We start from the raw sequence: 27,627 nt of genomic DNA, 5'->3' as shown, positions 1-27,627 counted from the left end.
CGGGGGTCCCGCCGCGCGGGGCGAGGGCGGGCGTGGGCCCCGGCGGGGCGCGGCGAGAGGCGGCAGCGGACGCGGCGGCGCTCCGGGCGCCCAGCGGTAGGTACGCCCCCGGCCCGGCCCCGCGACGACGCCCCCGACCGGGCCCGCGAAGTCCCGACGGCGGCTCCGCCCCGTTCCGCCCACACCCGCGGCCGCCTCACGAATCCCGCGGCGTTCTTCGGGCAGCGGGTTCGCGGCCCGAACGGTGCCGGTCGTCCCTCCGTGTCACGTGGGACCGGGGTGGTCGCCGCGGGGCGGGGCGGGGCCGGGAGGGGAGGGGAGCGGGCCGCGAGGCCAGGGCGGGAGACGAAGGTCTGGGACTGGGGGACAGTGGGCGGGGGTGGGGGACGTGGGGGACGGAGAAGGGAGAGGGGGACGGCCCGGGGTTGTTGGGGTGGTAGGGCGGCCCCTGCAGAGCGCAACCCGCGCAGTCCCGGTGCCTCCTCAGGCTGTCCCGGGACCAGCCCTGAGTGACCGCGAAAGTGGGCCAGGAAGATGCGGTCACTCCTTAGTCTGCCCCGTGGTATTTCCACCCAGAAGAAAAGGACTGTGTGAACAACAGCCGACGGCGAATCCCTGTTCCTTCACCCTTGAGCGTTTGGTGTGAATATTGATGGTTTATGTGCAGGTGTTAACATTAAAACTTTAACTTTTCCTATGCCGGTGCCGTCTGCGTTGACGCAGATTGTTTGCAAAATTTCTGCTAACATTTGGCTTGGGGATGTCCGAGATTTTAACTGCCAGTTCGAATCGTGCCCAGTTGCATAATGGGAAATTATTACATATTTTAACTACTTTTTTTGCATTTGATTGAGAGACTTGCCTGAATGCTGTTAAAACTCGCTGTGATGCGAAGGTGTGCAGGTTTTATCAAAAAGGAGGGCTTGGAGTCTAGGTGGGCGTCGGTGTGGAGAGCGCTTGTGGGAGAGAGCGGCTCACCTGAAAGCAGGGCCGTGGGAAGTGCGTGTTCCTCTCCGGTTGGAGTCAAGTAACGCATCGACTTAGAGCTGCTCCTGGAGAGTCGGCCAAATAGTGAACAAACTTTATTTCGTTTGGAGCGGGGACCTTGTGGAGCCTGTGTCCTTGGTTTTGTTAATCCTCACCGAAGATATTTTTCCATTGATTTTAGGGAGCGTGGGAAGGAGGGGGGAGAGGGAGAAACGTCGGTGTGAGAGAGACACATCAATTGGTTGCTGCCCTGGCTGGGGCCGGGCCAAGCCCCCAGCGGAGGTACTTGCCCTTGACTGGAACCAATCACAGACCCTTCAGGCTGCGGGCCGACACTCCGTCCTCTGAGCCAGACCGGCAAGGGCATATGTTTTTGGGCTTTTTTTAAAGCCCCTTATTCCAATGCTTGTGACATTTCATTTCAATTTTTAGAATTAGATTCATAGCAGCCTCAATGCGGATATTCTAAGTGCCTTTCTTGTGTTAACTCATCCCCACAACTACTTCATGGAGTAGGTTGTGCTTTCCCTGTTTCACAGGTAGGCAACTGAGGCCCAGGGATTAATTTGCGAAAGATTGCACAACTAGTAAACTGTGGAGTTGATGGGAACTGGAGCAGAATGGCTCCAGAATCCTTGCTGGTGAGATCCTTGTGCTGTGTTGCCTCTCAAGTGAAATTCTTTTAGAAGTTAGATTTAACAGGAACTCAAGCGAAAGTTCTGTCGCTTAAAAGGTATTTATCTGATTGACTTTATGTTTTAGAGTGTATTTTTTTACCTAATGACGTATTTTTAAATGGTCATGATACTAAACAACAAAGGAAAACCCTTTAAGTGCCTTTTTGGGAAATAACAGTTTCTGGTACATATCAGTGGACTTTTTGGTAGGTCCATGCCTACCACACTGAAATTAAAATTAATTTAGTATGAACTGAAATAGGTAGATTAGTGCAGCTGCATTAGCCTGTGGTTTCCTAATACACATTTTTTTTTTTTACAGATGTACAGATTTAACAGTACTAAGAATATATAGAGAACAGCATCATTAGAGGATCTATAAATATGAACACAGTTTCTTTCCTCATTAATCCACTAGGCATTTTGTATGGAATCTTGCATCTAGGAATGGATGAAATGTATAGTATTTTGGAATGAAAAATTATGGTAAAACTCAGCTTCTTTTCCCCAAAGTGATTGGCAGCAGTAGACCAGGGCTCTTGAAAGGTTATGAAACTTATAATTTACCTATGTTTTTTTTGTTATCCTTAAACAGCTAGCAAACTGCTAAAAAGGGAAAGTTTTTTTTAATGCTTGTTTTGGGGGAAATCACAATAACAATGATGAGGGAATGGGGGCACTTTCTATTAGGTCTTAAGCTGGTGTGGTCGGCACATACCCAGGTTGCCCCAGTCCCCAGTGGGGGATGTGCAGGGGGCAGCCAATCAATGATTCTCATCATTGATTTTTCTCTCCCTCTCCTTTCCTCTTTGAAATAAAAATATATATTTTAAAAATTTCCTATTCATATTTTTTAAAACATTAACAGTAGATGAACCTCTGTGAATATATATATCCGTTTATTGATTTCAGAGAGGAAGGGAGAGAGAGGTAGAAACATTAATGCTGAGAAAGAATCATTAATCAGCTGTTCCTGCATGCCCCCTACTAGGGATTGAGCCCAAAACCCGGGCATGTGCCCTGACCAGGAATCAAACCATGACCTCTTGGTTCATAGGTTGATGCTCAACCACTGAACCACACTGGCTGGGACTAGTCTCCAAATTTAAAACAGAAGACTGACAATTCCTTGGCCTTGTTCCTAAGCCTTGAATGGGTTACTATAGAATCTGTTTAAAACTTGCTCAATCACAACTTCATTTCAGTATCCTCTTCCTGAGTCAGCCATTCTTCAACGGACCCCAGGAACCAGCCTATGAAATCAGCCTGTCCCAAAACTGCTGCTCAGGCAAGTCCACCAATCCCTGTTCTCCATGCTTCTCAGAATTCTGTAATAAGATTAGTGCTTGCTAGATAAGGCCAGACTTATTTGCAAGCAACAAACTTAACTTCCTTAGCATACAGAGGACAGTGGAACTTTAAGGAGTAAATGAAAGCAAGTCTGATTGAGTAGAAAGCATCTGATAGAAATTTTTGTTGAGCCTTGCTCTGGCTAAAGGAGACAGTCTGGGCTGGAAAGTCACCTTGTACATACTTTTTAAAGAAAGCTATCATGAGTTTCTTGACAGCTCCTCTGTTAGATGATGCTGTTGAAGGCTGAAACCCAATTCAGTATATTTAATTTTTTTTAAGTATGTTTTTATTGATTTCTGAGAGAGAGAGAGAGAGAGACATCAATGATGAGAGAGACATTGATCAGCATTGGCTTAATTACCTTTTGCCAAATATATTCAGACTTTTCCTCCTTTACCTCAATCATTTTTGATGCTGATGTGTTCACCTGGAACATCTTGGGCTCCACCTCTGCAACCTTCCATAGCCATTCCATTTTGAACCTCCATAGCCCTTTCCACATGTCTCATGACTCTTAACATTTTATATTACCCTTTTTGTTAATTTATTATAAACATTTGCTATGTATTATGCTCTGTGAAAGGCCCAGCCATGCAAATAAAACATGATTCCTGTCCTGAAGCTTAATCTAATAGGGAAAATAGATATATAAATAGATAATTACCACATAGTGAGATGAATGCAATGAGAGATGTATAAACTTGTTCCTCTGGGGATTCCCAGGAGGGGTGCATGGTGGAATTGCTGACTCATAGAAATTGTCATTTAAAATCTTGGGAGATACTGCCAAATTGCTCTCCAAACATGTAGAACTTAGAATTTTTCTACTTATCTTCACTACTAGAGGATATTATCAATCTTTAATATTGCCCCCCTTCATTTGAAAGTAGGTTGCCAAACAAGATGCCACATTACCCCAGATATTGTCTGTTACCTACAAATAAGAACATTCTCCTATATATCCAGAACACAACCATCAAATCGGGAAATCAATACATTATCACCACTGAAGTTTTGCCAGTTCCAATAATATTTATAGTAAAAGAATCTAGATAGAATTGCACAGTATATTTAGTTATCTTGTTTCTTTTGATCTGGAACAGTTCCTTAGTTTTTCCTTCTATGATCTTTTTAAGTGTATAATTCATTGTTTTTTTAAATACATTCACAGAGTTGTATAACCATCACCACAATTTAATATTAGAACATTTCCAGCATCCACCCACCACAAACCTATCTGTTTGCAGTCAGTACCTCTTCCCACCCTGGCCAACCACTAAGCTACCCTTCATCTCTGTAGATTTGTGTTTTTTTGATGTGTCCTATAAGTGGAATCAGACAATCTGAGAACTTCGTATCCATCCTCTTACACTTAGTATTATGCTTTTAAGATTCATTTGTGTTATAGCATGTATTAGTACCTAGTGCTTTACATTGCCAAATAGTATTCTGCTGTATGGATATACCACATTTGTTTATCCATTGGCCATCTGATGGACATGTGAATTGTTTCCACATTTTGGCTACTATGAATAGTGTTATCTTGTATGATCTAGACACTTTTGAATATTATAGGTTAGTTGTTTTTTACAATGTCTCTCTCTCTTTTTTTTTTTTTTTTAAATATATGTTTTATTGATTTTTTACAGAGAGTAAGGAAGAGGGATAGAGAGTTAGAAACATCGATGAGAGAGAAATATTGATCAGCTGCCTCCTGCACACTCCTTACTGGGTATGTGCCCGCAACCAAGGTACATGCCCTTGACTGGAATCGAACCCGGGACCCTTCAGTCCGCAGGCCGACACTCTATCCACTGAGCCAAACCAGTCAGGGCAACAATGTCTCTTAATTTGGGCTTGTTTGCCAGACTTCTGTGAATTACTCTTTTTTCTTGATTATTAAGTATTTTGTGAGTAGGTGCTTGGAAACCATGTAAATATTCCATTTCTCATCAAGCTTTCAATTTATTTAATTATAACACCATGGAATTAAGTTTATATTCTAGTGCAGCGGTTCTCAACCTGTGGGTCACGACCCCTTTGGGGTTGAACGACCCTTTCACAGGGATCGCCTAAATACATCCTGCATATCAGATATTTACATTCATAACAGTAGCAAAATTACAGTTATGAAGTAGCAACAAAAATAATTTTATGGTTGGGGGTCACCACAACATGAGGAACTGTATTAAAGGGTCGTGGCATTAGGAAGGTTGAGAACCGCTATTCTAGTGGGTTATGTTTTAGTTATTGCTGTATACCAAACCACCCCAAAACTTGGTAGAATAAAACATTTTATTTAAAAACCTCAATAATTCTTTGGATCAGGAGTTCAGGCAGGAGTAGGGTAAATGGCTTGTTTCTGTTCCACAATTCTGGGCCTCAGTCTGGGAAGACTCAAAGGCTGGGGTTGACTTGACAGGGGTCTTAGCAGCATCTTCACTCGCACATATAGTGGCTGATGTGGAACATCTCCATGTAGTCTCCATTGGGCTAGTTTATCTTCCTCACAACATTGTGTGTGGATTCCAGTGTGATGGTCCCCAGAGAATAGGCAGCAGTGTGGCATTTTTATGGTGTAGCCTTGGAGTCACATGACATTAATTCTGCCATTCTTTATTAGGTAAGGCAGCCATAAAGTTCTGCCCAGGTTCATGAGGTGGGGGCATAGATGCCCTTACTTTTTGGAAGGAGTATCAAAGTGATATTTGAAGAAGAGCACGTGGGATGGAAGATACTGTTTCATTATCTTTGGAAAACTTAGTGCACTGGCTATAATCTGTTACTATCATTATTTATTTGATGCCCAGATTGTCCCATATTTTGCTTGTGAGAACTTCTTCAGGCTGGCTTCTTTTGAATCCTTTTGATATCTCTCAACATTCTTTGACCAACTTCCTTATTTTCTGGCACAAGATGTTCTGGGAGCATCTTGTCTTTTCCATGTTTCAGCCCTCGAATCAGCCATTTTCACAAGGAGCCCTGGTTCCTTTTAATGGAAAGTGGTATTTAGAAATTAAGATTTGGGTCTTAGGAGTGCTCAAACTGCTACTGGGCTGGGAAACTGCTTCTAGGCTCTTTTAGTGGGCAGAGCTATGGAATGTACATACATCTATTTTTATCTGTGTATATATTAAAAGCAGTTAAGGTCACATCTGTGCCTTCTTTTCCAGTCAAGTATCATAAGGGTTTGTTTTAATTTTATGCCTTTTCAGATATTTTAAAAACAGATTTATTGACATGTAATTTACATACCATACAATTCACCTATTTAAAGTGTACAGTTCACTGGCTTTTAGTATATTTGCAGCTATAACCACAGTCAGTTTTAGGACACTATTATTCCAAAAAGAAACTGTTCCCCTTAGCCATCATCTCCCAGTTCTCCTCAGCCTTCAAGGCAACCAATGTTGTACCTTCTGCTTGTATATGTAATTTGTCTGATCTAAACACTTCATGGAATGGAATCAGATCACTTGATCCTTTGTGTCTGGCTTCTATCACTGAGCGTCATGTTCCCCAAGGCTCATCCACATTGTAGATTGTGTGTGTGGTTCATTTCTTTTTATTTTTTTTATTTTATTGATTTTTTACAGAGAGGAAGGGAGAGGGATAGTTAGAAACATAGATGAGAGAGAAACATCGATCAGCTGCCTCCTGCACACCCCCTACTGGGGATGTGCCCGCAACCAAGGTATATGCCCTTGACTGGAATCGAACCTGGGACCCTTGAGTCCCCAGGCTGACGCTCTATCCACTGAGCCATACCGGTTAGGGCAGGTTCATTTCTTTTTAGGGCCAAATAATATTCCATTTTATGAATGCAACACATTTTTTTTTTTTATCCATTTACCAGTTGATGGACTTACGGATTATTTCTACTTTTTGGTTATTAAGAATAGTGCTACTGTGAAGATTCTTGTAGTTTTTGTTTGGATACATGTTTTTCATTTCTCTTTGGTGGAATTGCGGGCTCATGTGGTGCTTGTGTATTTAATCCTTTGAGGAACTGCCAGACTGTCCTCCAAACTGGCTGTACCGTTTTATTGCCAGTGATGTAGTAGAGATCAGTTTCCCTACATCCTTGCCAACACTTGTTCTTTTCTTTTTTCAAAATTACAGCCATCCTAATGGTATAAAGAAGTATCTCGTGGTTCCATTTGCATTTCCACATGGCTATTGTTCAGCATCTTTCCATGTGCTTAACAGCCGTTTGTATAGTAGCTACTTCTTTGGATCCTTTGCCCATTTTTAAGTTCGGATATTGGCTTAATTATTTTGTTATCAGAGTTCTTTTTTTTTTTTAAATATATTTTATTGATTTTTCACAGAGAGGAAGGGAGAGAGATAGAGAGAGTTAGAAACATCGATGAGAGAGAAACATTGATCACCTGCCTCCTGCACATCCCCCACCGGGGATGTGCCCGCAACCCAGGTACATACCCTTGACCGGAATCGAACCCGGGACCCCTCAGTCCGCAGGCTGACGCTCTATCCACTGAGCCAAACCGGTTTCGGCCAGAGTTCTTTTCATAGTCTGGGTATAATTCCTTATCAGAAATAGGATTTGCAAAAATTTCTCCCATTTTGTGGATTTGCTTTTTGCGTGGTTTCCTTTGAAGCACAAATTGTTTTATTCATTCATTTATTTATTTTTAAAATTGATTTGAGAGAAGAGAAAGGGAGAGGGAGAGACAGAAACATAAATGATCAGAGAATCATTGATTGATTGGCTGCCTCCTGCATGCCCCCTACTGGGGATTGAGTCTGAACCTGACCATGTGTCCTGACCGGGAATCGAACCATGACCTCCTGGTTCATAAGTTGACACTCAACCATGGAGTCTTACGAGCAGGGCTGAAGCGCCAAAGTTTTAAATTTGCATGAAGTCCAACTTACCTAGTTTTTCTTTTGTTGCTTTTTGGTGTCATATCTAAGAATCCATTGCGCAATCCAAGGTCATGAAGATTTCTGCTTGTTTATTTCTGACAGTTTAAAAAATTTTAACTCTTAGGTGGAAGTGTATGACCCACTTTGAGTTGATTTTTGTGTATGATGTGAGCAAAAAGTGCAACTTTAGCCCTAGTCAGTTTGGCTCAGTGGATAGAGCGTCAGCCTGCAGACTGAAGGGTCCCAGGTTCGATTCTGGTGAAGAGTACATGCCTGGGTTGTGGGCTCGATCCCCAGTAGGGACGTGCAAGAGGCAGCCTATCTCATCATTGATGTTTCTATCTCTCCCTCTCCCTTTCTGAAATCACTAAAAATATACTTTAAAAAAAATTTTTTTAAAGTACAACTTCATTCTTTTGTATGTGGATAACTAGTTGTCCCAGCATGATTTGTTGAAAATTACTCTCAGTGTTTTACTAACCCTGTTACTTATTACAGTTTTGTTTTCTTTCTTTCTAAGGAAAATTCCAAAAATGTTTCAAATTCCTGTGGAAAATCTTGACAACATCAGGAAGGTACGAAAAAAGGTGAAAGGGATTCTTATGGATATTGGGCTTGACAGCTGCAAGGAGTTGCTGAAGGTAAGAGGACATCAGTAACAGATTAAGAGCAGACAAGTTTTTTATTTTTAAATATATTTTTATTGATTTCAGAGAGGAAGGGAGAGGGGGAGAGAGAGATAGAAACATCAGTGATTGGTTGCCTCCTGCACGCCCCCTACCCAGGCATGTGCCCTTGACTGGAATCGAACCTGGGACCTTTCATTCTGCAGGCCGATGCTCTATCCACTGAGCAAAACCAGCTAGGGCAGCAGACAAGTTTTTTTGCTTTTTTAAAATATATTTTATTGATTTTTTTACAGAGAGGAAGGGAGAGTGATAGAGAGTTAGAAACATCGATGAGAGAAGTATCGATCAGCTGCCTCCTGCACACTCCCTACTGGGTATGTGCCCCCAACTAAGGTACATGCCCTTGACAGGAATCAAACCTGGGACCCTTGAGTCCCCAAGCCGATGCTCTATCCACTGAGCCAAACTGGGTAGGGCAGCAGACAAGTTTTTAAAGTGACTTTTATGAGGGGCTTTTTATGGTCATTAAGTTTTGTGTGTTTTTTATTGCAAGTTCGGTGTGCTTTGTTGTTGTTGCTAATTCTCACCTGAGGATATATTTTTTCCATTGATTTTTTTAGAGAGAGTGGGAGGGTAGGGGAGAGAGAGAAAGAGAGACTGACAAACAGACTGACAGACATGGATATGAGAGCCGGGGATCAAACCTGCAACCCAGGTACCTGTCCTTGACTGGGAATTGAATCCGTGCCCCTTTGGTGCACTGGTTGACGCTCTAATCACAGCCACACCAGCCAAGGCACTTGCATTTTTAATTTGCTTTATTAGAGTTTTACTTTGAACATTGTACCCGCATTTACTGTATACAAAGGACATTTTCAGATACCAGAAATAAAGCATAAAAGCATTCAGACACTGAGTATGTAAGCTATATATAGTCATTAGTTTTAAAATACTGTTGACCCTTAAACAACAGGGATTTGAACTTCCCAGGTCCACTGGTACACAGTTTTTTCCAATAAATATATAGTCAGCCCTTTGGGTTTCACATCTACAGGTTCAACCAACTACAGATCAAAAACAGTATTTATGATCTGTGGTTGGGAATCATGGATGCAGGGGACCAACTGTGTGCATTGATCTAGGCCATACTATAGAGGGGACTTGAGCATCCCCAGATTTTGGTATTTGTAGGGGGTCCTGGAACCGATCCCCTGTAGGTGCCCAGGGACAACTATGCTTTTGGGGCATTGAAAGTTAAAATGTGGATTTTTTGCTGTGGTCAGAGGGATGGAGAGGGGGGTCAGGACCACTAACCTCCGGGTTGTCAAGGGTTAACTGTGTATTTGTTTTTGATCTTTGAGGAGAATGTATTGAATTATTTATTATTTTAGCATAAGGAGACCCTAGTTTAATTTCTCAGGATTGTTAAGAGAAACAATAAATGGGGATACATACATGATATGATTGGGTGTTGTTTTTCTGATTTGTGAACTTAATATATTTAGTCTTACAAAAGTTTAAAAATTAAGGTGGCAGTCACAATCTACTGATAAGTTGTGTTCTATTATAATTTTATTCTGTCTTATAACTTGAGAATATATGGCTGGCACATCTAGTAAAGAAATAAAAATTGTTAAATAAGGCATGCTGTGTAGCCTATAGCCATTGATAATTCTGTGCATCTTTTATTCATAACTATCGAAATAGGGGCCCTGTCTGCTTAGAAATTTTTAAAGTTAACTTAATTCAAAGTATTATTGGCCTGTGAAGAGTTCAGCTGCTTAATTTTCAAATCTCAGACTTTCAACCAGATTGATTTTATTTATTAAAAAGACAGTCTGATACTGAAAGACTAATAATTACCAGGATTCTCATTAATGGTCAGCAGGTAGACAAATGTTAATTCTATAAGGACCCCAGAGAGTTCTCTGCTTAAACATTACCACCCCAGAGAGCTCTTCCCTCTAAGATGCTGCCCTCTCCCACTGTATTCTGTTCTCTTACTTGCTCTATTTTTCTTCAAAACCCTCAAGTACCTAAAATTACTTATTTATTATTTGTCTCCTACACTTGAGTATAAGAAGACAAGGACCTCATTGTTTTGTTATCTACTGTACTACCTTTGATCAGAATTGTGTCTGGCATACTGAAGCTTAACAGAAACATTTTATTTAACAAACATTTTTTAAATGAATCAATGAAAGTAAAACTCCAGTAGAGAACTACTTTTGATAATTTCCTGACTGAAAGTCCATCTATATTTATAAAAGTCTAAGCTACCGTTTAACTCTTCAACTGGTATGTATGATGCGCACTGACCACCAGAGGGCAGACACTGAACACACAGGCATGGAAACATGGAACAGACTGATGAATCTCAGAGGGAAGGGTCTGGGAGGTGGGGGTAGGAAGAGATTAACCAAAGATCGTATATGCATACTAGAGGCCGGGTTCATGCAATGGTGGGGTCCCTTGGCCTGGCCTGCGGGGACCGGGCCAAAACCGACAGTCCAACATCCCCCAAGGGGTCCCAGATAGCAAGAGGGCACAGGCCAGGCCGAGAGACTCCACCGGTGCACAAATCCATGCACCAGGCCTCTAATTTGGAAATAAAAGGATGGGAGAGATACGGAAGTGGAACCTTTTACTAGACCCAATTTCCCAGGAGTGTTAAAATATGGCTTTCATGAGGAAGATAGCAGGGTAATTATTTGGATACAAGATTGAGAAGGTAGATAGTGTACACATAGTCTATTAATAATAGATAAGTATTTGAATTTAAGTAATATTTGCAGAGTATAAAAACAGCAAGCTAAGAACACAAGTGTATGTGTATAGACTGAGAAAATTTCAATTGATAATGTACGGAAAGCTCTTACAGTAATCTTTGGAGACCTATAGCTGAAGCCATTCCTGTAGCAATCTTTGGAAACCTATATATGTATAAGTAGATTTTGAAATGTTTATTATTCCGTTTTTAAATCTTATCTACAAAAATATATTGAAATATTGTTAATACCTTTCATTTATTTTCTCATTTTTTAAATTGTTTCTTTCTAGTTCTTTTTTTGCCACTTCTGACATTCTGGAAAGCACTTCTTCCTTTAAACTCTTCTCCATCTTCTGTGATATAACATTACTGTTCCTACTTCTCTTCCCAATGTTTTCTTTTGAAAAATTTAACCCTACAAAAATCTTGAAAGGATTATACAGTGAAAACTCATCTACCTACCACTGAAATTCTACAAAATTAACATATATATATCTGTCTTCACCCACTGTTCTTTTTGTTTTAAAATCAATTTTGAGAGAGTGAGAAACATTTATGTGGGTGCAAAACATTAATTGGCTGCCTTTTGCAGGCCCTCTATAGAGATTGCGCCCACAACCCATGCATGTTCTGGTACATGGGATGACACCCAACCAACTGAGCCACACTGGTCAGGGCTGTAACATTTTTTATTTTTTTTATGCATTTCAAAGAAAGTTGCAGGTATTAGTACACTTCACCCTTAAATTCTTTCAGCATATGTGTCACTATCCAGAGTTTAGTCTTTGTTTACAGTTTTGGCGAGGGGACTTTATATGCTGTGAAATGCACCTTCAGAGCCTCTAATGATGGTTTTTAACATGCTTTTATTAATGTTATACAAGTCTCTGTGAAGACCTAGAACAAGTCCATCACTCCAGAACGATTCCTCAGTCCCTCTTCTAGTCAGTTCCTGCCCCCATCCCACTGGCTACCACTATTCTGAAAATTTTCACTGTAGATTAGATTTGCCTATTGTGCAATTTTATGTGAAAGAAATAATACGTACTTCCATGGAAGAGTCTTCTCAGTGGTGGTATGTATGATTGGTCCTGTTTGTTGCCAAGTTGTCAACAGCATGAATGACTTGTAGATCCTTTCTCCTGGTCGTGGGACACTTAGGCTGTTACAGGTTTTGGTTATTATGAATAAGATTCTTCTTATGAATATATACATATACTTTTTTAAAAAATATATTTTATTGATTTTTTACAGAGAGGAAGGGAGAGGGATAGAGAATTAGAAACATCAATGAGAGAGAAACACGGATCAGCTGCCTCCCGCACAATCCCCACTGGGGATGTGCCCACAACCAAGGTACATGCCCTTGACCGGAATCGAATCTGGGACCCCTGAGTCTGCAGGCTGACGCTCTATCCACCGAGCCAAACCGGTTAGAGCTGAATATATATATTTTTAAATTTATTATTTTTCAATCCTCACTCGAGGATATTTTTGATATTTTTCCATTGATTTTTTTTTTTTTTTTTTTTTTAGAGTTAAAGGGAGAGGGAGAGACAGAGAGAGAGAAACATCAATATGAGAGAAACCACATTACATCGATTGGTTGCCTCCTGCATGCATTCTGACCAGGGCTGGGGATTGAGCATGCAACCGAAGTACATGCCCATGACTGGAATCGAACCTGAGACCCTTCAATCCAAGGGCCGACTGAGCCAAACCAGCTAGGCCAGGGCGATGTATATTCTTATGAAAATATTTTTGTGGACATGTCTTGATTTCTCTGGGAAAATTATCTAGATGTGGAAGTATAAGATTGTATATTTAGTTTTTAGGAAGCAGCTAGTTCTTTATCCAAACCAATGTGTGATTGTGTACTCTGTTACCAGTGTATGAGGGTTTCAGTTTCTCATGCATGATACAGTGTGATGGTTAGCTGGGCTCTTTTATAGATCCCTTTTTCCGGGGAGGAAGTTCCTTATTCTTTGTTGAAAGCAAAAATTATGACTGGATATTGAATTTGGTCAAGTGATTTTTCTGCATCTATTAAGTTAATTTTTTTCTCTTTTTTAGTCTAATATGGTGAATTATATATATATATATTTTTTTTAATAAAAAAAACACCGCTAAACCAATCATCTCCCTGAGATAAATTCCACTTGGTCCTGCCCTAGCCAGTTTGGCTCACTGGATAGAGTGTCGACCTGGGGACTGAGAGGTCCCAGGTTCGATTCTGATCAAGGGCATGTACCTTGGTAGCAGGCACATCCCCAGTGGGGAGTGTGCAGGAGGTAGCTGATCGATGCTTCTCTCTCATTGATGTTTCTAACTCTCTATCCCTCTCCCTTCTCTGTAAAAAAAATCAATAAAATATATATTTTAAAAAAAATTCCACTTGGTCCTTTTCACATATTGGATTGGTTTGCAAAATTTTGGGTAAGGATTTTTATATCTATGTTCATGAAGGATATGTTCTGAAGTTTTCATTTTCTGTAGTATCTCATCTAGAGTTGGAGTTTTCTACGTAGGATGTTTTTTAACTATGAATTCAGTTTCCTCCCTAGATCTCAGGCTACCAGGTTGTTTTGCTTGAGTGAATTTTGGTAGTTTATGTTCTTTTAAGAATTTGTTCATTACAACTTTATTGGCATAAAATTGTTATGTTATTTCCTTACTTATAGGAGTCTTAGTGATGTTCCCTCTTTTATTTTGATATTGGTAATTCGAGTCTTTTCTTTTTTTCCTGTTCAATCTGAACAGAAGTTTATCAATTTTACTGATCTTTTCAAGAAACAGGTTTTGGTTTCCTTGATTTTTATTGTTTGTTTTCTGTTCTATTTATTTATGCTTTTTATGTTTTCCACTAGAGGCCCGGTGCACGAAATTTGTGCATGGGTGCAGTCCCTAGGCCTGGCCGGCAATCAAAGTGCGAGTGTCTGGCGTGGAAGGGCAGGTTCCAGCTGACCTCTGGGTCCTAGGCAGCACCTGGGCCTGGGCCCCTGGGCCCCCGCACACCCCCCTTCGCCTTAGTCCCCATTTAGAGATGTAGTGATCGCGGTAGGACGCTGCAGGCCAGGGCACAGCGTGGGCCTCTGGGCCACCCAGTGGTGCCACACTGAAGCCAGGTGGTCAGCATGCTCTCTTCCAGCCGGCCTCGCAGACTGGCTCCTGTGCAAACTCATGGGGAGCCCAACCGGCCCCTGCAGTCCTAGCAGCTTGGCCCAGCTCACCCAGAAGACGCCTCACGGGTGTGATGCAGGCTCCTCATGGGCTTCCGGCACCTGAGCCCTGGCGTCCCAGGGAAGGGTAGCAGGGGGAGTGAGAGCGAGCTCAGCAGACAACCTGCATTCTTACCGTACCTCCGTCCCCGTCACCCCCACCCCCAAGTAACCTGTGAGGGGTTGTAGCGCATCTCTGATGCCTGCCATGTTCCGCGCCACCCACTGGTGGTCAGTGCACATCATAGCGAGCAGTTGAATGACCACCCGAAGGGACAATTTGCATATTAGGCTTTTATTATATAGGATTTTTCTGTTTAGGATTTATTTATGAAGTTTTAAAATTTGATTTCTTAAGGTGGCAGTTTAGATCATTCTTGTTTGTTTATTTAGTTCATTTTCTTAAGTAGTGTCACAAATTCTCCTGAAGCTCTGTTTTAGCTCCATCCTACACATCTGATTCATTGTTTCCATTTTCATTCAGTTTAAAATATTTTCTAATTTCTCTTGTGATTTCTTCTTTGATCCATGGATTATTTAGAAATGTGTTTAATTTCTAGAAATTTTGGAATTTCTCTAGATACCATTTTTTAAAAATATGTTTTTATTGATTTCAGAGAGAGGAAGGAAGAGGGACAGAGGGATAGAAACGTAAATGATGACAGAGAATCATTGATTGGCCGCCTCCTACATGCCCTCTACTGGAGATTGAACCCTCAACTTGGGCATGTGCCTGACCTGGAATCGAACTATGATCTCCTGGTTCATGGGTCGATGCTCAACCACTGAGCAACACTAGCTGGGCTAGATATCTTTTGTTACAGATTTATTTAATTTTGCTCTGATCAGAGATTGTACTTTATAATTATTTCAGTCCTTTTAAATATATTGAGATTTATTTTATAGCTCAGCATGAGACCTATCTTTGGAAAGATATCATGTGTATTTGAAAAGAATGTGCATTTTGTTGTTGGTGGAGAGTTCTATAAATGTTATTTTGTGAAGTTGTTAGTGGCATTCAGTCTTCTTACCGTACCTCCGTCCCTGTCACCCCACCCCCAGGTAACCAGCCAGAGGCTGCAGTGCATCTCTGATGCCTGCCATGTTCCTCACCACCCCCTGGTGGTCAGTGCACGTCATAGTGAGCAGTCGAACTCTGTCCTTTCTGATTTTGTGGGCTTGTTCTATCAGTTATTGAGAGAGCAGTGATGAAGTCTCCAGCTGTAATTTTGGATTTAATTTTTTCTCTTTTCAGGTCAGTCAGTTTTGCTTCATGTACTTTGAACTCTTTAAAGTGCATACACATTTAGGATTGGTTTCTTTTGAAGAATAGACCCCACCATCATCATGAAATGACTTTCTATCCATGTTTGTTTGTTTTTAATTGATTTCAGAGAGGAAGGGAGAGGGAGAAAGAGATAGAAACATCAATGATGAGAGTGATTCATTAATCGGTTGCCTCCTGCACAGCCCCTACTGGGGATCAGGCCCGCAACCCAGGCACGTGTCCTTGACCAGAATCAAACTCAGGACCCTTCAGTCCACAGACTGACGCTCTATCCACTGAGCCAAACTGGCTAGGGCACATGCCTTGTTAACATTCTTTTTCCCGTGCTAAAATCTGCTTTGTTTGATATCAGTGTAGTTCCTTCAGCCTTTTTTGATTAATGGTGGCATGATATACCTTTTTAAATCTTTTTATTTTTATTTTTTAAATATATTTTATTGATTTTTTACAGAGAGGAAGGGAGAGGGATAGAGAGTTAGAAAGAAACATCGATTAGAGAGAAACATCGACCAGCTGCTTCCTGCACACCCCCTACTGGGGATGTGCCCGCAACCAAGGTACATGCCCTTGACTGGAATCGAACCCGGGACCTTTCAGTCCGCAGGCCGACGCTCTATCCACTGAGCCAAACCAGTAAGGGCAAATCTTTTTACTTTTATTCTGTCTATGCCTTTATTATTTAAAGTGAGATTTTAGTAGATAGCATAGGGTTGGATCTTGTTTTTATACTCAATGTGACAGTCTGTGTCTCTTAATTTGAGTGTTTCAAACTAGAGTAGGCAAACTATGGCCCCAAATATGAGCCAAATTTGGCTGTGTTGTAAGTAAACTTTGTGGGAAATAGCTGTGCTTGTCAGTATTTCTATAGTGTCTCTGGCTATTTTTGTGCAAATGGTAGATTGAGTGCTTATGTCAGAGACTGTATAGCTGACAAAGATTTCGTATTATCTGCTCCTCTACAGAAATGGTTTAACAGCCCCTGCTACTTAATGTAATTATCAGTAAGGTTGGGTTCAAATCTCCCATCTTGCTATTTGTTTTTACTTGTCTCTCTGTTCTTTGTTCCTTTTTTCCCTTTTCTGCTTTCTTTTGGATTGAATATTTTTTTTAATTCCATTTTCATCTCCATTATTGATTCAAGAGCTCTGTGCTTTCATTTGCCTTTCTAATATAATACTATTTGCTTCACATGTGATGTAAGAACCTTGCAGCAGTCTGCTTTTCCTCCCCTTCCAACCTTGGTGCTGTTGTCATGTATCTTATTTCTATGTTACAAACCTCACAATATATTATTTCCAACTTAAATACTTGTAATAATGTGTATTTTTCTGTAGTTCTGAATTGACTTGGTAAGCAATGTGTTAGCATAGATATATTCAAAAACAGCAGTTATATTAATTACTAGAGGCCCAATGAACGAAATTCGTGCATGGGAGGAGGGGGTCCCCCCTCAGTCCAGTCTGCACCCTCTCCAATCCGGGACCCATCAGGGGATGTCCGACTGATGGACATCTCTCTCACATTCCGGGACTGCTGGCTCCCAACCACTCGCCTGCCTGCCAGCCTGATCACCCCCTAACCAAGCTGTGGGCAAACTACGGCCTGCAGGCCGGATCCGGCCCGTTTGAAATGAATAAAACTAAAAAAAAAAAAAAAAAAAAAAAGACCGTACCCTTTTATGTAATGATGTTTACTTTGAATTTATATTCGTTCACACAAACACTCCATCCATGCTTTTGTTCCTGCCCTCCAGTCCAGTTTAAGAACCCATTGTGGCCCTTGAGTCAAAAAGTTTGCCCACCCCTGCCCTAACCACTTCCCTGCCAGCCTGATCGACACCTAACTGCTCCCCTGCCAGCCCAAATGCCCCCAACTGCCCTCCCCTGCAGGCCTTGGCCCCCACAACTGCCCTCCCCTGCAGGCCTTGGCCCCCACAACTGCCCTCCCCTGCAGGCCTGGGCCCCCACAACTGCCTTCCCCTGCTGGCCATCTTGTGGCAGCCATCTTTGACCACATGGGGGCAGCCATCTTGTGTGAGGGCATGATGGTCAATTTGCATATTACCACTTTATTATATAGACTCTTTCTCTGGCTTAACTAATATTTAGTAATATATTAAAAAGACATTTGCTCTTAGCCAGGTGGCTCAGTTGGTTGGAGCATTGTCCCGTACACCAAAAAATTGTCCGTTTGATTGATTGGGGTGTGTACAGGAGGCAACCGATTGATGTTTCTCTCTCACATGGATGTGTGTGTTTGTGTGTGTATATATCTCCCTTCCTCTCTAAAAAATCAATTTTAAAAATATCCTCAGGTGAGGATTAAATGACCTTTAATTATTATAAGGACAGTGATATCAACTGTGAAAGAGAAAATACAGGAAATTATTTCTTTAGAAAATAAAATTTTAAATGCCATGTTTCTACCACTCAGAGATTACCATTATTAATATCTTATTGTTTAGCCTTCTCTGTGTATGTGTGTAGTCTTTACCAATTTAAGCTCATATTCACCATGCTTTTTTTTTTTAAATATATTTTATTGATTTTTTACAGAGAGGAAGGGAGAGAGATAGAGAGTTAGAAACATCGATGAAAGAGAAACATCGATCAGCTGCCTCCTGCACACTCCCTACTGGGGATGTGCCCGCAACCCAGGTACATGCCCTTGACCGTAATTGAACCTGGGACCTTTCAGTCCGCAGGCCGACGCTCTATCTACCGAGCCAAACTGGTTTCGGCCACCATGCTTTTTTATTACTTTGCTTTTTTCTGTGACTTTCATCTTTCTGTGTCATTAAATAATTGTTTGTCTTACCTATTACCCAGTTTATATTCAGATTTCTCCAGTTTTCCCCCCAATTTTTTACACTTGGTTTGTTTGAACCAGGATTCAGTCTGGACTCCCATCAAATCTGGTTGCTAGGCCCTGACCAGTTTGGCTCAGTGGCTAGAGCATCGGCCTGTGGACTGAAGAGTCCCAGGTTCGATTCTGGTCAAGGGCATGTACCTTGGTTGCGGGCACATCCCCAGTAGGAGGTGTGCAGGAGGCAGCTGATGGATGTTTCTCTCTCATGGATGTTTCTAACTCTATCCCTCTCCCTTCCTCTCTGTAAAAAATCAATAAAATATATATTTTTTTAAAAATCTGGTTGCTAGGTTCTCAGTGACACCATCTCCTTCCGTCTCCTCCCCTGCTGCCATGTTCGACACACCCTGGTCTACATGGTCCATCCTCCTTGTGGCTGACACCTGTGCTCTTGATACGCACACACTTGAAGCTCCCACTTTATACTCTCAGCACCCTGAAATTCTTCCCCAAAGTACTCACCACTGATGGGAGGTGGTGTGTGCTGGTGTATGTGTGTGTGTGTTTTTTTTAATTATTTGTGGGAAATATGTTTATTTCTTATGAAGCTATAATTTTAACTTGGATTATTTCAGCCTAATCCAGTGATGGTGAACCTATGACACGCATGTCAGAGATGACACGCGAACTCATTTTTTTGGTTGATTTTTCTTTGTTAAATGGCATTTAAATATATAAAATAAATATCAAAAATATAAATCTTTGTTTTACTATGGTTGCAAATATCAAAAAATTTCTATATATGACACAGCACCAGAGTTAAGTTAGGGTTTTTCAAAATGCTGACACGCTGAGCTCAAAAGGTTCGCCATCACTGGCCTAATCCTTGGGTTTTATATACTTAATGTCTCTGTCATAGTTTGCTCAGGGTCTGCATTTTCACTTCACTTTCCCAAGTAGATTTCTTAGGTGCCAAGTAATCCCATCAGTTTCTAATGAAATATTTCTTTATCTGCTGAAATTGCATGATTTTTCTCTTTTTCTCCCATTTTGAAAGGACCTTAAAGACTTTGATCCAGGAGAGAAGTACTTTTATAATACATCATGGGGAGATATTTCTCTCTGGGAACCTTCTGGAAAGAAAGTGGTATGTATTTTTGTATTTGATTTTCATGTTTTCTCAAAAGTTGAGGGTAAAGGTCAGTTCACTTTTGAGGGTTGTCACTTGTACTGGGTTACTAATGAATGAATGGGGAGGAGGTGGCTTGCAAATACTGTCTCCCAGTCTATGGTTTCTCTTTTCGTTTTTTAAAACATTGTATGCGGGAAACGTATTTATACGTTTTATGTTGACTGGTAGTAGAGCGCGGGACACGTATTAATACGTTTTTTATAGACTAGCGGTAGAATGCGGGTAACGTATAAATACGTTTATTTTTATACTTTTTTATTGCTCTAAAGGGATGCTAACATGCAGACATACGAATTCCAAAGGACAAAATTTGGGTCTCTAACACATACAATGGTGAATTATGTGTGTACTTCCAGGTATAACGGTAATCTATTCAACTGCGTAGAGTCATCCCTTCACACAATTCTCTGCTTCGCCATGCATTCAGTGTGATTCTAAGAAAAATAATTCAGTATACATTTTATAGTAAATCACAAAAAGTTTCATTGAAAAAAAATATGTAAAACTGAAGTTATTGTAATTTTACTGAACGTTGCCATTTGCGCAAAAAATTAGCAAAAATGGCCCGCGCCACCTGTTAGCGCGCGATAAAAACTACCCGCAAACAATGTGTTAAAATAGTTTCTTTCAAAGAGTAGAAGCTTGCTTACTTCGATGAAGTCTAGTTTATTATTTTTTTCCTTTTATGAATATTTCTGGTGTCACAGTTAAGACATTTTCTCCCAACCCAGAGACCTATTCCACATTAATAGATAATAATGTACAGTTGTTAATGAGTTTTGTTGACTCATTAAGTGTAATTTTTGCTGAGTATCTTGTTTTTCAATACATTATTTCATTGAATATATGACACCCTTTTTAATGAACCCTTAATAAAACCAAAGTCATACTCAAACTGTTCAGCACAGAACCATCAGTTGTAAAGTATTCCCAGATTTCAGATATATGGGGGTTTTCAGCCCTGGGTTTATTATAGATCCTGCCAGAAATGCCAGAATCTGGGGTTTTGCTAATTGCAGAGAAGTAGCAAAATGTTGTTGAATGTGTTTGGTGATTTCTCTAACCTGTGACCCAAGAGGACCAAGCACATGAGTAGGAGACAGATAGTCACAGAATGGGGGCACTGTGTGGTATGAGAAAGACTGATCATAAAAGCAGATCTATTGGGGGGTAGGGGAGGCTAGGGGACTGTCTAGGGCGGGGGGATAAAATGGACACATATGTAATACCCTTTGTAATACTTTAAGCAATAAAAAAAAAAAAAAAAAAAAAAAAAAGCAGATCTAAGAAGGGTGGGTCTGAACTGTGGCCACTGTGTAGCAAGGATCAGTGTCCCCACATGGGACAATATCTGCACAGCCCATGGTGGGACCTCGATGAAGCATTCAGTCTGTTCAGGTCTCACCCTCCTCCTTTGTGGAACGAGAGCCAGGTGTTCTGTGGTTCACAGCTCCAGGGTCTAGAGCAGTGGTTCTCAACCTTCCTAATGCCGCGACCCTTTAATACAGTTCCTTATCTTGTGGTGACCCCCAGCCATAAAATTATTTTCGTTGCTACTTCATAACTGTAATTTTGCTACTGTTATAAATCATACTGTAAATATCTGATAGGCAGGATGTATTTTCATTGTTACAAATTGAACTTAATTAAAGCATAGTGATTAATCACAAGAACAATATGTAATTATATATGTGTTTTCTGATGGTCTTAGGCGACCCCTGTGAAAGGGTCATTCGACCCCCAAAGGGGTCTGGACCCACAGGTTGAGAACCGCTGGTCTAGAGACTCTTGAGTCCAGAGGGTGCAGTGCTCTTACATCATCACAGACCAACAGTTTATTGCATTGCACTCCTCTGTTGGCCAGGGTGGTTCAAGTGTCTGTTCTTATGCTCTGAGCTTGTTGAATAACCCCTCGTGTGCCTTAAAGAGAAATTCCAAATTGTCAGCAATATATTCTGTGGCTTGAAACTTAACTTAGGGTTATTTGTGGTGATTTTGGCATAGTCCCTCTATATTTACTGTTTGTTACATAGTTTACTTATACTTGCTAAGCACTGTCAGTGTGGCTCTTACCTTCCCTAAGAATAGAAACGGGAAATAAAAGATATTAATGATGGGTTTCATAATTTGCAAGTTAGGTTATTTGTAGATAAGTTGCAGAGGTTTTAGAATTTGGAATAAAAACAACATTGGAGAAATAGGATGAAGCAGTTAATTCAAAGTATAAGGACTAAGTAATGAGATATGTGGTTTTAGTGGATGGTTTGGAAACTAGTCACGTCATATATTTGTATGAACTATGAGCTAAGAATAGTTGTTAAATTTTTAAACGTTTGAGAAGAAAAAAATGAAAAGAATATTGTTTTGTGATATGAAAATGATATGAAATTTGAATGAGTGTCTGTAGTTTTATTGGCACAAAGCCATGCTCATGGATATTCATGTCACCTATGGGTGCTTTTTTTCCCCCTTTGAGGTATATTTTTTAATTAAATCTTTATTGTTGAAAGTATTGCTTATGTCCCCTTCTTTCCCCCCATTAACCCCTTTCTAGCCCTCCCCCACTCCCCGCCCCAGCTGTGGGTGCTTTTGTCTTACCAAGCAGCACTGAGTGGTTGCCACTGAAGCTCTTGGGTGGCTGACAAAGCCTAAAATATTTACTCTTTGGCCCTTTAAGAAAAATCTTGCCCTGGCTTAAAACACATTGTTCTTGCTCAGCTGGTATGGCTCAGCGGTTGAGTGTCAACCTGTGAACCAGGAGGTTACTGGTTTGATTCACAGTCAGGGCACATGCCCAGGTTGCGGGCTTGATCCTTGGTACGGGGTGTGCAGTTAGCAGCTGATCAATGATTCTCTCTCATCATTGATGTTTCTATCTTTCTCTCTCCCTTCCTCTCTAAAATCAATATATATATATATATATATATATATATATATATATATATATATATATACACATATATATATACATATTTAAAAACACATTGTTTTTTGAGGGGTGATAGTGTTAAGTTATCTAGCATGTTAAAACAAAAAAGAGTCATATACTTGTGAACTATAGGTGTATCTCACATATAATAGCTTTATTAAATGATGCTGGACTTTTTCTTTTAACAGAGATATCGAACTAAGCCATACTGTTGTGGCCTCTGTAAATACTCTACAAAACTGCTTACTTCATTAAAAAATCATTTGCATCGTTACCACGAAGATGAAATTGATCAAGAGCTGGTGATCCCTTGCCCAAACTGTGTATTTACCTCTCAGCCCAAAGTGGTGGGAAGGCACTTCAAAATGTTCCATGCACCTGTTCGGAAAGTGCAGAGCTACACAGTGAACATCTTAGGTGAGACTAAGTCGCCCAGGAGTGATGTCATCAGTTTTACATGTTTAAAATGTAACTTTTCAAACACTTTGTACTACAGCATGAAGAAGCATGTGCTGGTAGCCCATTTTCACTACTTAATTAACTCGTACTTTGGTCTACGAACTGAGGAAATGGTTGAGCAATCTAAAACTGATGATCCCCCTTCTACAGAGAAGATGCCACCCTCTGACAAGTATTACTGTAAAAAGTGTAACGCCAATGCTAGCAGTCAGGATGCATTAATGTATCATATTTTGACGTCAGATATACACAGGGATTTGGAGAATAAGCTTAGGTCCGTGATTTCAGAACATATTAGGAAGACTGGACTTTTGAAGCAAATGCATATTGCTCCCAAACCAGCTGCACACATGACCATACCACCGAGCAGCAGCACTCCGGGTGTCCCTGCCACATCTTGTTTTCACCTTGCCTTGCCGCCAAATAGTCAAAGCCAGACTGCTATCCAGCCAGTTCAGGGCTCAGTCCAGCCAGTGACTGTGGCCTCAGGTGCTTCTGGAAGCCTCACTCATTCTCCGCCTGCCACTGCCCAGTCCCATGTGACTCTCGTCTCCAGTCCCCTGCCTGGGGGCCAGAGCAGCCTCGCTGTGCCACCCTCAGGGCCACAGCCTGTCTTCCTTTCTCACGGAGTCCCACTACATCAGTCAGCAAATCCTCCTGTGTTGCCCTTGAGTCAGCCAGTTAGACCTGTCAGTAAGTCTGCTGGAACAGGTATCCTCCCCATAAACCAGACCATCTGCCCAGGGGTTTTACCCCTTAACCAGCCTGTTGGGCCTGTAAACCGACCAGTTGGTTCTGGGGTTCTCTCAGTAAACAGACCTGTTGGGTCCACTGTCCTTCCTGTCAGTCCCTCTGTCACCCCTGGGGTTCTTCAAGCAGTCTCTCCAGGGGTGATTTCTGTAAATCGGACTGTCCCATCAGGTGTCCTTCCTGCAGGCCAAATGACCCCAGCTGGGGTTATCCCTTCAGGACAGACAGCAACTTCTGGGGTTCTCCCTGCTGGCCAGATGGTCCAATCTGGGGTTCTCCCCATTGGCCAGACAGCTCCGTCAGGGGTTCTCCCCACTGGGCTGACAGTTCCACCACGGGCGCTCCCTCCTGGTCAGACGGTCCCCCTGCGTGTTCTCCCTGCAGGCCAGGTGGTTCCACCGGGGCTCCTTTCTCCCAACCAAACAGTCTCGTCAAGCATTCTCCCTGGGAACCAGGTTGTGAATTCTGGTGTGCTTCATCTCAGCCAGCCAGTCATGTCAGGAGTTCTTCCTGTGAGCCAGCCAGTGAGGCCTGGGGTCGTGCACCTTAATCAGTCTGTGAATACCAACATTCTACCTGCCAATCAGCCAGTTAGACCTGGTGCTTCACAAAACACAACTTTCCTGACATCAGGCTCCATTCTTAGGCAGCTGATACCTACAGGAAAGCAGGTGAATGGGATTCCCACATATACACTTGCTCCAGTATCTGTCACTTTGCCTGTGCCACCTGGAGGTGTTGCAGGTGTCGCCCCACCCCAGGTGCCTATCCAGCTCCTACCGTCTGGCACAGCCGCACAGATGGCCAGTCCCATGGCTGGCATGCCCTCTCCCCCAGTGGTGGTGAATGCAGCTCCGAATGTGTTCATTCAGCCCTCCTCCTCTGTGGCAGAGGTGAGCCCCGTGCTCAAACAGGCGAAGCAATGGAAAACATGTCCAGTTTGCAATGAGCTCTTCCCTTCCAATGTCTACCAGGTCCATATGGAAGTGGCTCATAAGCACGGTGAGTCCAAATCTGCTGAAAAACTGGAGCCAGAAAAACTGGCTGCATGTGCACCATTTTTAAAGTGGATGAGAGAGAAGACAGTTCGGTGTCTCTCTTGTAAATGCTTAATATCGGAGGAAGAGCTCATGCATCACCTATTGAGGCATGGCCTGGGGTGCCTGTTCTGCCCACGTACTTTCCATGACATTAAAGATCTTTCAGAGCACAGTAGGACCATGCACCTGGGGAAGAAAAAGGTACCCGTGGATTACCGTAACAAAGGTTTCCAACTGGATATTGATGCCAATGGCAACCTGCTGTTTCCCCATCTTGATTTCATTACCATGTTGCCAAAGGAAGAGTTGGGGGAGCGGGAAGTCTACTTGGCAATACTGGCTGGGATACACTCCAAGTCACTCGTGCCAGTGTATATTAAAGTGAGGCCTCAGATGGAGGGTGCACCCAGCAAACAGGTATTGACCTGCCCCTTTTGCTTTGGCACCTTTGCGACAACTGAGGCCTATGAGCTCCATTTGAAGGACAGGCACCACATCACGCCAACAGTCCACACAATTTTGAAATCTCCAGCTTTCAAGTGCATTCACTGCTGTGGGGTTTACACTGGAAACATGACCCTGGCGGCCATTGCCATCCACCTCCTACGCTGCAGAAGTGCTCCAAAGGACAGCAGCTCAGACCTGCAAGTCCAGCCGAATTTCATTGAGAACAGTGAGCTGCTTGTAGTCAATGGTGAGGTGCTGCACGACTCCAGCTTTTCAGTAAAGAGAAAGCTGCCTGATGGCCACTTTGGGGCAGAAGACCAGCAGGAAGGGGAGCAACGACCTCTGGCCATAAACACCGATGTGCCCCCAGCTCCAGAGAAGGTAATCAGTGTCGTTCCTCTTAAAAGACAAAGGAATGAAAGCAGGACGGAGGGACCGCTTGTTGTTAATGATGACGCTCTTCAGATTTTAGCATTAAATCCCAAAAAATATGAAGACCGTTCTTATGAAGAAAAAAAGCAGTTTCTTAAAGATTATTTCCACAAGAGACCATATCCTAGTAAAAAGGAAGTAGAGCTGTTGTCCTCACTTTTGTGGGTGTGGAAAATTGATGTGGCTTCATTTTTTGGGAAAAGAAGATATATTTGCATGAAAGCAATAAAAAGTCACAAGCCTTCTGTCCTCTTAGGCTTTGATATGTCTGAACTTAAAAATGTTAAACATAGATTGAACTTTGAGTATGAACCACAAAACTTGTAAAAAATTAGGAAATTAGTTTTTTTAATTGAGATTTTAAAAATGTTATTTTCTTCACTGTATGTTGAACTAATCAATTTCAGTGGTCTTTATGCTGCTCTTTAGATGTATTTCAGGTGCTCAGCAAGACTTCGTATGAAGAACTGATAGTTCTTTTAAAGTTATAATTCTCTGCAGTTGGATTTTGTCACAATTTTTAGTTTTTTTCCTCTGTTGTGTAAGTTAAATCTTTCGATATTTTGTGCACACCTTGTTTTTCCAGTAGTGTCAGGATCATATGATAAAAACTGAAATCTTCATTTGTTTGTTTTTTCATTTAAGGAAATTTCAGCTTATTTCAGATTATTAGTTAACTGCAAATTAAAACTTTGATCTCTCTCAGCTTTACACATAGCTGCAAATGATGCCGTAAATGTGTAGAGAAGTGAGCACAGACCTTTGTGATGTGTGCAGCTGCTAAGGGTGCATGGCATTCACTATGCTGATTTATTTTTGTAAGATATTTGCTTATTAGATTATAGTTTTCATTTACCTTTTTTAAGGTTTGTCTTAGCCATTTTTGATTATAACTCATAGAAAACCAAATGTTTTTGTTAAAAAAATATACTGAACCTGAAGTCTGGTATTTTAGCTCATAAGAGTTCTATTACAAATAAAGTAATTCTTTTCAGTGTAGACTTCTCCCCTCTTTTTGATATGGTGGTAAGTCATATTTCCATTCAAAGGTAAGACAATAAATCTTTAGTGCCTTTAGAATAAACATTGAAAATACACACTCTCCTACTAATCTAACTGTTCATAAACCAGTGAAAGGGAAGGACCATGTTACTCAGGAATAAAATTTTTACCCCTGAGTGTGGATACTGAAATATAAGTTTTCAGGGACAAGGGGAAATCAGTAGACCAAGAGCTAAGTTCCATGGTTGGGCCATTAATTTTTGACAGTTTCCTAGAAGTCAGCATATTCATACTAGGGAAATGGGTGTTCCATAGCCCAATGTCTGACTAATGGGATGGGTATAGGGAATGAACTCCATTGTGTTACTGTTCTTTGGACAGTTAAACCTGGGTGTTTTTTTTTTTTCACATAACAATATAAAAGAACTTAAAGCACCAGAACCAGTAATGGAGACCAACCAGGTTAGACCTTAAGTCATATTTATTGCTGGTGATACACAGCAGAGGGACCTTTCCAATGTATTCAGAGGATCTGACAGTCTCTGGAAAATAAGATAATGTTACTATATGGGTTTTAAATATAATACTTGCATGTAATTGCTATAATGTGCATTTTGGGGGCAATTGTGAAACTGGTCTGTGATTATTGGTGTACTCTGTTGTAAATTCAAAAAGAGCTTGTTGAAGTTTATTTTTTTTTTACCTGTTGTTTTCAGAGTGTCTATTTTGAATTAAAATTTGTTATACCACTGCAAA

At 41.4% G+C, this 27,627-nt stretch overlaps 1 protein-coding gene across 5 annotated transcripts; it reads left to right on the top strand.

The window, feature by feature from the left end:
* The first annotated feature begins 41 nt into the window (after positions 1-41).
* ADNP2 (ADNP homeobox 2) lies at positions 42-27,627 on the top strand. Of its 5 annotated transcripts, XM_036321903.1 has the most exons (5): positions 42-96; positions 2,870-2,952; positions 8,428-8,548; positions 19,678-19,767; positions 22,930-27,627. In XM_036321903.1, exons 3-5 carry the CDS (start codon positions 8,441-8,443, stop codon positions 26,194-26,196), a joined length of 3,465 nt encoding a protein of 1,154 aa, XP_036177796.1. In that variant the 5' UTR covers positions 42-96; positions 2,870-2,952; positions 8,428-8,440; the 3' UTR covers positions 26,197-27,627. The 5 variants fall into 5 exon arrangements, with proteins under 5 accessions (XP_036177796.1, XP_036177797.1, XP_036177800.1 ...); XM_036321904.1 differs by lacking the exon at positions 2,870-2,952 and having other exon boundaries at positions 44-96; XM_036321907.1 differs by lacking the exon at positions 2,870-2,952 and having other exon boundaries at positions 46-96; positions 8,428-8,482.

This window comes from Myotis myotis, unplaced genomic scaffold (genome assembly GCF_014108235.1).
Source record: "Myotis myotis isolate mMyoMyo1 unplaced genomic scaffold, mMyoMyo1.p scaffold_m19_p_9, whole genome shotgun sequence".
Lineage (NCBI taxonomy): Eukaryota > Metazoa > Chordata > Mammalia > Chiroptera > Vespertilionidae > Myotis > Myotis myotis.
The sequence above is the reverse complement of the archived record's forward strand: the minus strand, read 5'-3'. Positions and strand labels throughout refer to the sequence as shown.

Excerpts from the sequence above, each read along its gene's own strand:
- ADNP2 (XM_036321903.1), top strand. The coding sequence starts at position 8,441 with ATGTTTCAAATTCCTGTGGAAAATCTTGACAACATCAGGAAGGTACGA. Across the intron at positions 8,549-19,677 it reads GCTGCAAGGAGTTGCTGAAG|GACCTTAAAGACTTTGATCC; the intron begins GTAAGAGGACAT and ends CCATTTTGAAAG. Across the intron at positions 19,768-22,929 it reads AACCTTCTGGAAAGAAAGTG|AGATATCGAACTAAGCCATA; the intron begins GTATGTATTTTT and ends TTCTTTTAACAG.